The 13,111-nt window shown below is 33.3% G+C and overlaps 3 protein-coding genes across 8 annotated transcripts; 1 reads left to right on the top strand and 2 right to left on the bottom strand.

Annotated features, from left to right (window-relative positions):
- The first annotated feature begins 1,028 nt into the window (after positions 1-1,028).
- On the top strand, positions 1,029-4,817 carry LOC112800310 (uncharacterized). Of its 6 annotated transcripts, none has more exons than XR_011881752.1 (10): positions 1,029-1,458; positions 1,538-1,642; positions 1,731-1,817; positions 1,915-1,965; positions 2,251-2,344; positions 2,424-2,508; positions 2,621-2,778; positions 3,099-3,536; positions 3,818-4,136; positions 4,250-4,817. XR_011881752.1 is itself a non-coding variant. In XM_025842527.3 (9 exons), exons 1-8 carry the CDS (start codon positions 1,297-1,299, stop codon positions 2,862-2,864), a joined length of 723 nt encoding a protein of 240 aa, XP_025698312.1. In that variant the 5' UTR covers positions 1,068-1,296; the 3' UTR covers positions 2,865-2,867; positions 3,099-3,731. The 6 variants fall into 6 exon arrangements, 2 of the variants coding, with proteins under 2 accessions (XP_025698311.1, XP_025698312.1); XR_011881754.1 differs by lacking the exon at positions 4,250-4,817 and adding an exon at positions 2,833-2,867 and having other exon boundaries at positions 1,068-1,458; positions 2,621-2,727; positions 3,818-4,219; XR_011881751.1 differs by lacking the exon at positions 4,250-4,817 and having other exon boundaries at positions 3,818-4,219.
- LOC112800309 (peroxidase 64-like) lies at positions 2,877-4,475 on the bottom strand. Its single transcript, XM_025842525.3, has 4 exons — positions 4,272-4,475; positions 3,815-4,003; positions 3,568-3,730; positions 2,877-3,474 (listed from the first exon to the last, which is right to left on the bottom strand). Exons 1-4 carry the CDS (start codon positions 4,473-4,475, stop codon positions 3,080-3,082), a joined length of 951 nt encoding a protein of 316 aa, XP_025698310.1. The 3' UTR covers positions 2,877-3,079.
- Positions 4,818-7,497: 2,680 nt separating the features above from the next.
- On the bottom strand, positions 7,498-12,143 carry LOC112800308 (aspartyl protease family protein 1-like). Its single transcript, XM_025842524.3, has 10 exons — positions 11,311-12,143; positions 10,589-10,724; positions 10,251-10,486; positions 9,407-9,631; positions 9,083-9,218; positions 8,886-8,971; positions 8,648-8,744; positions 8,484-8,541; positions 8,064-8,135; positions 7,498-7,963 (listed from the first exon to the last, which is right to left on the bottom strand). Exons 1-10 carry the CDS (start codon positions 11,625-11,627, stop codon positions 7,764-7,766), a joined length of 1,563 nt encoding a protein of 520 aa, XP_025698309.1. The 5' UTR covers positions 11,628-12,143; the 3' UTR covers positions 7,498-7,763.
- Positions 12,144-13,111: the final 968 nt, after the last annotated feature.

Genomic DNA, 13,111 nt, shown 5'->3' with positions numbered 1-13,111 from the left:
GTGGCATGATGGATCTTGGGAGGTGGAGAGACTTGCATCGACAATTCCTCTTAAGGTCAAGCATTTCATTTACTGCCTGTACTATCCGACCTTAGCTGACATGGAACCGGGATAGAGTTGGTGGCCTGCAGGGACAAAAGGGTATAGTGTAAGAGAAGGTTATTGTTGGTTGTTAAAGAATAAAGTGAATTGGAATGAAAATAGCAACTGAAACTAGCTTTGGCACTTGAATCTTACGAAAAAGATCAAATTAACTTTGTGGTTTGGGGTTTATAACGCTCTCCCGATAGAGGTCTTCCGCTTCAGGCGGCATCTAGCTAGTTCAGTTATGTGCCAGAGATGCAATGCGACTCCAAAAACAGTAAAATATTGCCTTAGAGATTGTGTATATTCCAGAATTATTTGGCAGATGTTAGATCCTCAGGTTATTGATTCGGTTAAAAACTTCTCTATGAAAGCTTGGTTTCAAAAGGTCATGTCTGGTAAGGAGGCTTTTTTAGAGGTCAGAGTGTGGTGGTTTTGGAGGCATATGTACAATACTATTTTCAATGCCAAAAATTATTGGACCGATCACAAGGTGGTTGCTCTCATCAGAAGCACGGTCATGAATCTAATGAATAGGTATACTTCTTTTAATACTTTCAGAAACTATTTGTCCTGAAAACTTCTTGTAAGTAATAGTTTTAATGTTAATTGTGATGTTAGTTTATTTACTAATTTGAGCTTGGCTGGATTTAGTTGTCTTGTTAAAAATTTTAATGGAGTTTGGATTGCGGGTTGTTCTGGTAGCTCTTTTCATTGCTCCATCATCCGATGTGAGCTTTTTACAATTTGGAGCGACCTTGTTTTAATTTGGGATTGCGGACCGAAAGACATAGTGTGTGAAACGGATTGTTTGGATATTTTTTATTTTTTACATGACTTTCTTGGTGGGTGTGAATCTAAAGTTGTTAATTTAGTTAACAAGATTCATGAACTGTTACTAAGATCCTAGTATGTATAATTTGATTGGATATGTAGAGAAGCAAATAATGACTAGATATAGAACTAGAAATAATTTCAATCATGGTATTTGGTTTGAGTATTGTGAAACTCTCTAATAAATTATTATATCTACTCTAGGATAGGTGTTTTGCTTTATGTTTTCTTTTGTTGTTTAGGAAAAAAAAAACATTATTTTTAATTTTGTAAGAAAATTATCGCGCTATTTTTTTTCGTTTATATCTTTCTTGTTAATAAGCATGTTTTATAGGAAAAGAAAATACAAATTAAAATTAGTTAAGAGATAATGTAAAAATGAGTGGGAAGAGCAGGGGAGACATGGGGGAAGACAAGAACTCGGAGGACGACAACGCCGCCGCCGCCGCCACCACCACCACCGCCATGACCACCCTCTCTCGCCACTGTTTTGCCGATGATGACCCCGAAGCACCAACCTTATGCATATCCATCATTGAGGTTCACCAAACGAAACCCTGATTTTGACGCCTAACATTTCCATCATTCCCATGCAACTTTTTTCCCCCTCTTAACGCAGAACATGAAGGAGGACTATGGCCTGTTCGTATGGCCCTGCAGCGTAGTTCTCGCTGAGTATGTTTGGCAACAAAAGCACCGATTTCAAGGAGCTACTGTTATTGAGGTATAATCTTTTTCAATTTAATTGTGGATTCAATATGAAGTATGAACTATCATCATTTCCCATCTCATCTTGTTAATGTTTCGTGCAGCTTGGTGCCGGAACTTCCTTGCCTGGTTTGGTTGCAGCAAAAGTTGGGGCCAATGTTACTCTTACTGATGACTCCACCAGATTAGAGGTTTCAAATTAAGCTGAATTTGGTTTTAATAAACAAATAGTGACTGAGTTTTTATTTATTTATTGAAATGGCTGCTTGTTGTTTTTGGAATTTGCAGGTGCTTGAAAACATGAGAAGAGTGTGTGACTTGAATAAAATCCAGTGCAATGTGAGCCTTTGATTGAGTAGTTAGTAATTTAGTCACAAAATGTAGTGAATTGCGTAACATGCTTTCTAGTAACTGTTATTTCATTGGTAGCAATGTGCTTGTTCATTTTACAATTGAAATTATGATTTTACACTCGTGTTTAATATGGAATTTCTATGATGTGCTGAGCATGTGGCTCAAGGGAGCACAACCAGTGGTTATGTGTAGACATGATGTTGGAAATTTTATGTTTTCAGATTTTTCGTTTTGTATAAATGTCAATGTGTAAATCCCTTGTGTTTCTAGGTGCTAGGATTGACATGGGGTGTTTGGGATTCATCCATATTCAGTTTACAACCAACTATTATTCTAGGAGCTGATGTCTTGTATGATTCAAACGGTGAGACAATGTGGTATTAAGGATTTGTCATCTTCCTCCATCAAGTTAACTAAAACATTGTTTATTTTATGGCATTTAGCCTTTGATGACCTCTTTGCCACTGTGACGTTTCTGCTGCAAAATTCCCCTGGGTCAAGTTTTATAACCTCGTACCACAATCGAAGGTACTTTTTCACTCTATGTGATGCTCAGAATTTATCAGCCGATTCCATACTAGCTCTACAACCTCCATATTTTTATGGTGTTTTAAAAATTTATCTGTCTAATCTTTTGCAGCGGGCATCACCTTATTGAGTTCTTGATGAGGAAATGGGGCCTAAAGTGTCTCGAGCTGCTTGATGGATTTTCTTTCCTTCCATCCCACAAGGCATCATTGCTAAGTGGTAACATTCAATTGGCAGAGATAGCTCTTATCTCAAAAGATAATGCATGAGGTAGCTCAAAGTTAACAATTGGGAGTTTCTTTTTCTTTTCTTTTGGTGACACAGATGCTATTATTGTGTTATTCATTTGCTTTTAGAAGGTTAGTCTCTTGTCCAGACAATCAAGCAATGGAATAAAACATAATCATTCCACAGGAGTTTCTCCTGTCGATACATACTTGTACAATACATGAATTTCTATTACAAAGGAAAATGAGTGATGTTCTTGCCATCTTTCAAATATGATCCAACCTCTTTCACACATCTTACTTATTGGTAAATCACTATTTAACTTGAATTAACCTAAGACTTTCTAATTGACAACTCTGCAGTCCTTCCGAATCTCCTGCCCGCCATTGATGCTGCTCATTCTGATCATGGCGTTAACAAAAGCCTCATAAAAAGCCTTTTTTGAGGCAGCAAACTTAAAGACCAGGTTCTTACCCTCTTGGCTATCAAGCAGAACTTGATCAGAAGTAAACAGAGCTTTATGTTGGAGGATCAACTTGTAATATGTATTATCAAAACTTGTTGAAGAAGGATCCATAATGGTGCCTGCATTTTTGGCCTGGTTTTTCGAAGGACAAATTGATTTCAGTTGCACTGCAAATGATGGATTTATTGAAGGGTCCCAATCATGTGTAGCATCAAAATTATGGACTCTCTTGCTGAAGGATGAGCAGTGGGCGAAACCTAAAGTGTGTCCTCCTATGCATGGGTTGAAAGACATGTTACTCTAAACTCTGTTAATCTGTAGATTGTAATAAATGGTAATTGGTTTTTACTTTCTTAATAGCTTACCTGACAGAGCTACTAGGTCTGCTGTTGACAAACCTCTTTGAGAGAAGCTTTGCTTCAATTGTGATATGTTGAAAGTTGGTGCTGGTAAATTTATTGTTTCACTGGCCTTAGATATTCTACCATCCTTTCTTCCTTTAGGAACATCCCATGTAGGTCCTCCAGACTGTAGAATTATATACACCAACTGTTGTTTAGAATTTTAGAATTTATAGTGAGAAAATTGATATATTTGGCTTTGTTCTCTTACCAGAAAAACTGCATCCCTTGCTGCTAGAGCAAGAATATCAGCACAAGAAACCACACCAGGGCATGAAGTTTCTACTGCTTTCTTTGCTGCATCAATGACATAGAATGCATGCAAAGAAATATTTGGTGGTCCATCTTTTTCGGCTTTGTTCTTTCCTTTTGAATTTAGGAGCACAGAGGCATCACATCCCTTCAAAAGTATACCAAACAAGAGATGACAGGTTCAAATTATGCATTAGTACATAGGTGCAAGGGTTAAGTAGGAAACAAAGAGGAAATGAGAAATCCTTATATAGGAAATGGATATTGTCTCTCTTATTTTGGTAATGTCACTCTTATTTTCTACAAATTCATGCAAACGTACAATACAAAAAATTATATATGGAGTGGCATTATCATTTCCCTATTCTTAAAGCACATTTAATGCATGCTCCAGGAATGAAATAGTAGGGCATTACCCGAATGAAGCAGTCATGAAAATGCATTCGCAGAAGTGCTGCAGGAACTGTTTTGTCCCTAGCTGTGGCATCCTTCACTGCTTTGGCAACAATGAACTCAACATTAGGGCATGACTTTTCATAGTGGTTCAAGCTGAGTGAGTTTCCTGAGGAAACTGCAGAAAGTATGATAATCATAGTCAAGAAAGGGACCTTGCTAGCCATTGCCAATTAAGATTACTTTGATGATATGTTAGCTTTTAGCTTAGGAATGCAAAGATGGGTAAAATGGCATTTTATAGTCATAAAAGAGACTAATTATTTTCTAGCATATGATGGACCACAGAGAATCATATCGTTAAGTAGTATTATCAATGGATGGAATCGTAATGTTTAAGCATTATCATTACAAAAAGACAAGTTACTTTAGGCTCCATTTACAGAAGGCTCAAGTAACTGGTAGTTAATAGTGGCTTATAAAGTTCTTTTACTTTGTCATTCTTTCCATGGATTTAGTGATTAGGTGCATGTTCCTCTTAAACGCAATGAATTACATATTGTGGTGTAGTGCATGTTCATTTGAGCCTCCCAATATCTCTAATCCGAAGTTTGTTTTAAGGTTAGGAAATATATTTCAAGGAATTATATTTTCGAAAATATTATGCTTAAGAATATTATACTGGAGTATTATGAAAAAATTTGTGATATTTCTAAGAATAAATTATAATATGCTTGTTTTATTTTACATATTCCTGGATATAGATTTTAAATTTCTAAAATAATTCTAATATCAATTAAAGAATGAAATCTTTGATAAAAAAAAAAAAACATAATATTTTGGGGGATATAATAATAAGCTTATATCTTAATTTTTATTTCCTTGATAAGAGAATATCAAATATCCACATTTTTATATAAAAATAAAATTTTATATTTTAGACAAGAAGTTATTCTTGATAGCAAGTTGTTCCTGGAATTAGATTTTATTAAAACTTCAAAAGAAAATGAAAATATATTTTCATAGAAAATTTATAGGAATAAATTGAAATTTCTTAAAATAAACCTCCAAATTTTGTTTTTGGGGTACAAATCTGTTTTTATCACATTGACATTTCTTTTATTATTCTTAGATTTTTCACATACCTTTCACTTTAAATACCTCAAGGGTTGCTAACTTGTGTTTGGTGTACATAAAAACTTATATTTTTGTGCAGCTATCACTAGTACATAGGCATAATTTGATGGTCTTCCCAAATAAGACGACTAAGCTCAAAATGTGATCTCCCATGATAGATTATTATGATTAGTTGACCATTAGTACATTCTCCTAAATGTGAGAAGTGAACTTTTTAAATTGGGTTTTATTAACTTGTGCCTTAAGATAGCGTTTGTTTTGAGGTACTGAAATAGAGATTGAGAGACTAAGATTCAGTATCATGTTTGTTGGTTTAGATACGGGTACTAAAATTTTTGTCTTTGTCTATAAAATTTCAGTATTTCAGTACCTCCAAAAAGTGGGACATAGGGGACTAAAATTTTTAGAAATGGAGACTAAAACTTTAATAACATTTTATACTTAAAATACCTTCATTTCAATTAATTAATTCCAATTTTACCCTTTGTGCAAATTAAATTAGAGTTTCATTCTTGTTTCAATTTCTGTCTCCCATTTTCCACCAAACAGAATATTAAAATTTATTTCAATCTGTCTCTTAGTCTTTGTTTGTCTCTTGTCTCTCAGTCTCTGTCTCTACACCAAACGCTACCTAAGGGTATAGGTTAAGCATATTATAAAAAAAATATTTTATAAAAATTATTACAAATTTTTTGTTTATGTTTTTAATGCATTGAATATATTAAAAACGTTAAAAAAATTTTATTATTATATTTTTAAAATATGTCTTTAAAATACGAATTAGTTAAATCCTTTTTAATTTTTACTTTTTACTATGCGCTTTTCTTGATTAGACACATTGATTGATATTATAGTTAGACTTTTGATAGAATTGGCTCCATCAACCTAGTTAGTGGTGGTCATAACCAATTTCTAAATGGGGTCACTAACAGTAATACTCTACCAACAATCCAGCATTAGTTAGACACCTTTTGTTTTTATGGTCACCAATATTCACATTTTCTTCTCTCTGTTTTTTCCCTTTATTTTTACCTCCAAGGGAATCAGCATCCTCAATTATGAAGTAGGCATGCACTTTGTTGTTAAGATTGAGACATCTAAGGTTTTTTGTTGTTTTCATGCCATAACTTGTATTGCAAGCTTAAGAAGAGGAAACTACACATTTGTGTCTGTCTGGTGCTGTTTGTAAAAGTTAACAGTATAATTTGGAGGTTTTTTCTCCCATGATTGAGATGAAAAGTTACTGTTAAATAATCCTAATTAACTAACTATATAGATATTAGATAAGTGTAATATATATAAAGTTTATTATTGTGAGTTTGTGACTATCTTTTCCTCCATAGTGGGGTCATAACATTGGATACTTATGCTAATTGATGAAAATTGATTTCTTCACATAATAACTTTAATTACAACTGCTAAAGCTGACGGCAGCTAATATGTCTTCTTAACTGGTTCGCCTTTGTATAATTAAAGGAGATGCATTTTTTCGGGTGGTAATTAATTAACTAATTAATTTACACAGCCAAGATTAGATAACTTGGTCTCAATAATGAAGCCTCTATTTGTTTCTTGTATATGCCGTTATTCATGTGGATCTCATACCTATCAAACAATAGAGAGGTGTCGCCCCTGGTAAACGAGAACAAAAAATTCAATTAAGGGGGAAATAAAGCAAGATTAGCACCACTAATAAATTTGTTTTCCTTCTAATTTTCGTTACAGTTCCCAATTCTTGCACCATTAGCATGATTGGCGAATGTTAATGCACTTCAGAAAAAGTAAAATGTATAATGTTCTTCAAATTTTAAAGTTTAAATCTTAAATCATAAACTATAAATTTTAAATTTTAAACTTTAAATTATAAATTATAAATTGATATAAAATATAATAAATAAAAATTATGATTTATTTTACTAGTAAAAATACTACTCTTTACTTAATAAAAAAGGTTTAAGAATGTATTGCATAATTAGAACTATCAGCATCTCTCACTAAATTAATGTTTGGTTAGAAATATTAAACGGATATAATCTTTTATGATTACAAAATTTATTTAAATTAATCATGATCAGAGTCAGTGCTTCAATCTTTCATAATTAGAAATGACTATTTACTCAACATAAAAAATACTGTGTATTATATATGCTTTGCTATCTATTAATTGTACAGTTTACAACTGAGCTGCACATGCTGCTATATTATTTACAAACTCATAAGCAAAATCAATAAGGCTACTGAGATATCCCCCAAAAATGGATAGAGTAATAATAATGCTTCTATATATGGTGTGTGTATGTGTGGGCTAAAGAAACCTATAAACTCTCCAGTGAAAGAAAATACTAATACTTTGAATGCTGAATAGCTATAGGGTATGATCAAGAAATAGCTAAAATAAAGAAAAGAGCCATCATAAATACAAAACTGGGCCTTAAATTAAATGAGTGACTAGGTAGCAGCCTTCCAGGGTCATTATTAGAAACATTTGAAGTTGCTTCTGGATTCACAGCAATAGCAGGAGAAATTGCAGGAGAGTGAGACTGGTTAATATTTAAGTTGGAGAGTTCATCATCATAACCTGGTAAAAAAAAAAACATATTAACAATAATAACTAATGGAGAAGTAGTAATGAAACCCAAGTTCTTATGGTGATGGAGTAGAAGTGAAACTGTACTCACAGTCAGATTCTTTCCAACTCAAAACCATGTTCTCGCGATCAAAGATTATGCGGTAACCAGTCATGAAGTTCTCTGCATGAAGATAAATATAATGAACGTTTGCAACTATGTATCAAAGCTTCAGCAATAAGTGATGGAACTTTGTGCTTGTATTTGTCATATTGATGCATGAATTGTTTTTGAACATGACAGACAACAAAAAAGTCCCAAAGAATGATGCAGTAGAGGCAGGTTTGCTGACAAGAATGGAAGAATCATGAATCATCGATTGAAAGAAAAAAATTTCCAAAATGATAACACAATCCTCGAATATCGGTCGCTATGAAAATTTAGTACATCCTTAATAGTTAATATAGAGATAGATAGTGATAGATATAAATAAATGGATGTTGTTCAGCTTCTTTGATTCAAAATACTCACGTCCTATGATGTTCACACTGTCGCTTTTCAAGACGCCCAAACAAAGTAACTCAACATCCTGGATATCACAAGAAGCAATCATGAGGCTAGACGGCTGAAAATCATTAGATATTTATCTCAATAGTATCATGAATCCTTAACCAAGTTGTATTTGATGCTCTCACCAATCCAGTAACGGTTACTATAGGGTCCTTGACAAAATAGTTGTCTCCACCTTTCATAGTCAGATTCACAATGGGAACTTCAACACTCTGATTCGAGCTGCCAGAAAAGTGGAAATCAAATCAGTGCATGATAATTTGTACGAAGTTACATTAATTTCTGAATAGAATGGTGGAAGTAATTGCTATGGTTTAAAATGACAAAAGAAGTTTACAGTTTGAGTCAAGTTAAAATAATCACCTTATGTTATAACAGAATTCAAAGGGGAGATCAGAATCAGAGCCAGAACTAGATGAATGCCGTTTTTGCTTTATCATTGAATTGAACTGCAAAAAGAAACAGAAAATATTAACCACTTTTTACGTGACGTGTCACTCTAGATATCATCTTAAACCAATAAAACAAAATAAAATAAAACTCTAGTGTACATTACTTACACTCTCAGTAATCTGTGTATAAGCTGGGTCATTTAGGTATGTAAATGAGGTGCCAGAGTCAAATATTGCATGGAACTCAAGATCAGCAGCATTTCCTCCCAAAATGATTTGGGTAATTGTGATGTTGTAAGTTGGGCTACCAAGAGGCATCCATGTTAAAATAAGCACAAGTAAAGTTGGACAAGATATATTATATATCCTTCTCTAGTTTCAGTTCTATGAGTCTATTTTGAGTTTTATTCAATAGATATTCTCTTGTAGATGACCATTCAAGTGATAAGTGTGAAATGTAGTTATTATCCCCAAACATTGATGGGCACTTACTGCGAATGCACGAGGTTAAATGGTGTTTTTCCTTGGACCAAGCTGGTATTATCCCCAAAAGTGATTCTCCCAATGCCATCAGGTCCAAAACACATTGAAAATGAATTTGAAGTAAGGCCTTGTTTGGCCAAGATGCTTGGAACAGATATATTGCTCATTCCAAGTCCAAAGAGACCATTTGGAGCTGCCCCATCAAGAAATGCTCCTGTCTGAACTTGGCCACAACTGCAACAACATATTCAAATATGAAAATGATGATAATACAACCTGCAGATTCTAATCACAAGTAATGCGAAGAAAAGAAAGTCCAGTATACCAAGCCGTTTCGAAGAACAAGAATGAAAAAGAAAGTAAGAAACCATGACTAGAAGTATTAGTTTAAGGAATCCGCGAGGAAACTTAATATTCTCCTGTTCACTGATAAAAGTCAGTCAAAACCTGCTAGAGATTTCTAGCACATGGTTGTTATTGCAATTATAATCGGTTACATAGCAAGCTCATTTGTATTTCTCTACCCAACAATTCAAGTTTTGGAAGGAAATAGTTTTATGATATGATGTCAAAAGTTGCTATAACTGAGAAATCTAGAGTTCATTTTTTAACAAGATAAGCTCATGCATTATCTATACTTCATCTTCAAGCATCTTGTGTGACGGAATATATGGGGATATAAAAACTATTCATGTGCTTACTTCTATCCAATACCTCAAACTTTTAAGCTTTTAGGAGTGAGGTTAATGATATCATCGACATTCCTAGAAGCTAACTTTCTACTCCCTACACTTACCATGTACAATGAATAGTCCAATTTTATAAATAGCAAGGTAGTATTGAGAATTTTTACCCAAATGTAATTGAACCGTCAACATCTTTTGTTTGATCATCATCTGTAACTAAGTGCAAAACATCCTCTACCAAGATTCCAGTAGTTGAAGTACCATTTGATAGATATTTAACTTGGTATGGACAAGTGCTACCCAATGAAGTGCATTGACTTGATTCTTCACATAAGCTGCTATTGCACAGAACATTTTGGCTTGTAGAAGATCTTTTCAGATCATAGATATTAAACTTAAGTGTCTGTCACATACAATACAAGCAACAAATTCAAAGATCATAAATAGTGCTAACACAGAATATAAATCCAATTAAAAGTCCTATAGATAAAAGTGCAAGTTATACCTTGCCACTTGATATCTTTACACCATGGACACAGCTGGTACAATTGCAAGGTAACCAGAACAAGTCACTTCCGGTATCCAATGCCACCAAAAACCATAAAGCTGGTGTCCCAACAGAAACATTGGCAAAATGCAAACTGAAAATACCATTAAGAAAAACAAAGGAATTACAAATCATTATTACATATACACATGAACACATCATCATAAAAAAATACACAATAAGAAAGAAAAAGTGAAATTTCTTTCTCTGTATGGCAAAATTCATTCGAACCCCACTAGGGAGCCAATGGAATCTTTGTACAATGTGTACAATAGGCTATTTATTTGGCCCAATATGAATTAAAAAATGAACATAGAGCTCTGATAGCATATCATAAAACCACTTATCCCAAAAGCTTAAACTGATAGGAAAATGTAACACTAATGGTTATATCTCTGATACTGAATCGAACATCTCTAAACCTTCATTGTACACATTGTACAAATATTCTATTGACTCCCCATACTTCCTCAACTCATAAAATCTCCTATGAACCTGTGACCTAGTAGCACTTTTGGTGTGAAATATATATAAATTTTTGCTTATAAAAAAAAGAGTTTAATTAACATGCTTTAATGTTCTCATAAAAACTAGCAACCATACCAAAATAATAAAAATAAATAAATAAATCAGATAACGAAGGAGGAATGGAAAATTAAGAATGGTCGAAGAAGTGATACAATCCAAAGGAGTCAATCTGGTAAGTATCGTTGCCGGCGGCGAAAGTGAGCGGCGTATCGTGTTGGCCGGCGAGCCTCCGTCGCCGGAAAACCCGGTCTCTTTGTTCCATAGCAGCATAGTATTGACGAGTTCCCTTCTGAGGAAACTCATCAACACCGAGAATTCCCTTCACCGGGTCGGAAAACAAGTGGTGCATGTCATAACCGAAGGAATGCAAACCGTTGCAACCGCCATGTGAAGCCAACAAACTCATCGTCAAAACCGCCACAATTATACAGATAGAGATAGACCTATAGTCCATCATCATCATCATCATTAACTAAACTAATCGCACTTGAAATTTCTGCACTCCTTTACTGAATTATATGTGTTTTTTCTTTTGGTTTTTGTATCAGTGTTATTGCCAATAACTAATTAAGAAGGTTCTGAGAAAGTTTTGGTCATGGTTGTTGAATTATAAACTCAATGAAAGAAAAATGAAGTGAGAAAGGGAAAGAGAAGACCAAGAAAAGTTGGAAAATTGTGTTGTATTATGTAGTCAAAAAAATTTAAAAGAAAAAAAGAAAAAAAAAGTCTAAAACACTTGTTTGTTAGCTTAAACCATGATCACATAGAAGAAAAAGGTGGGTCCACGGGTTAAGTGTTGAACTTGTACTCTTGAATATTAATATTGTTTTGATGACTTTTTTTTTAGTGAAGTTGGTGTGGATAAAATGAACGCTTTTGCAGGTGGAATTTGGAAACGAGTATTTTAGCCAACTATGTTGAATGTTTTTTCCTCAACTTAAGATTTGTTTAATTTTATTTTGTCATGGTGCGGATTGGACGCTATGATGAATTGATGATGTAAATGTTTTTGTTATTTTTATTCTTAAAACTCAGACAGTAGCTTTCTTTTCTTAAAAATCATAAGTTATTCATTAAAATTTGTGTCTTCGAGGTGTATATATAAATAATAGTCCAATAGTCCATAATAATAGTGTAGTAGTAAAAAGTTAAAGAAGTGGGTAGTAAAAGCTAAAGAAAAGAAGGCATTAAGTTGCTTAATTGAGGAGTTGCCTTCACCAGAAGAAGAAAGAGTAGCGTGGGGTTTCGGCAAGGGTTTTGTACTGTATAGAAACTCATAGATGGTTGTTTACTCAAGCATGGCAAAAATATCCGGCAGGGTAGAATGGGTCAATGGTTCATACCTGCACTTAATTTATCCTCCACATGCTGGGTATGGGCCTATGGGGGGTGTTTGGTCCAAGTTCGAAAAAAAAAGATCGGTGTCTGGTAGAATTTAATTAAAAAGTCAACTTCTTTTAGTCAATTTTTTAAGAGTATATATTTAAATGAAAAAGTATAGAGAGCCAGTAAAAATTTTGTTCAAGAGATTTAGAGAATTCAGTATTATAGATATAACCATTAATATTACTTTTTCCTATTAGATTAAGTTTTTGGAATGAGTAGTTTTATAATATGATATTAGAGTTCTAAATCCAAAAGGTCAAGAGTTATAGATTATTGCGTTGCACTTTTGAAGAACTATTTGTCTAAATAAAAATAATAAATCTAACTAAAATAAGGACTTATATATCTTATTTTTATAAAGTTTAGGGATCTCATAATAATAAAAAAAAATTGAGAATTTTAAGGATTTATTTAGATATATATTCATTTTTTAATTTTAAAATTTAAATATTAAATTTTAATTATAACTTTTTTTAAAAAAGAAGAGTTAAAAATTAATTTTATAATAAAAATTAATTCTATTAAATAGAAGACAAGAAGTACCTGAGAATAATGATGGAGTTTAAA

The sequence above is a fragment of the Arachis hypogaea genome, chromosome 5, assembly GCF_003086295.3.
Source record: "Arachis hypogaea cultivar Tifrunner chromosome 5, arahy.Tifrunner.gnm2.J5K5, whole genome shotgun sequence".
Lineage (NCBI taxonomy): Eukaryota > Viridiplantae > Streptophyta > Magnoliopsida > Fabales > Fabaceae > Arachis > Arachis hypogaea.
Note: the sequence above shows the minus strand (reverse complement) of the source record. Positions and strands in the feature narration are given on the sequence as shown.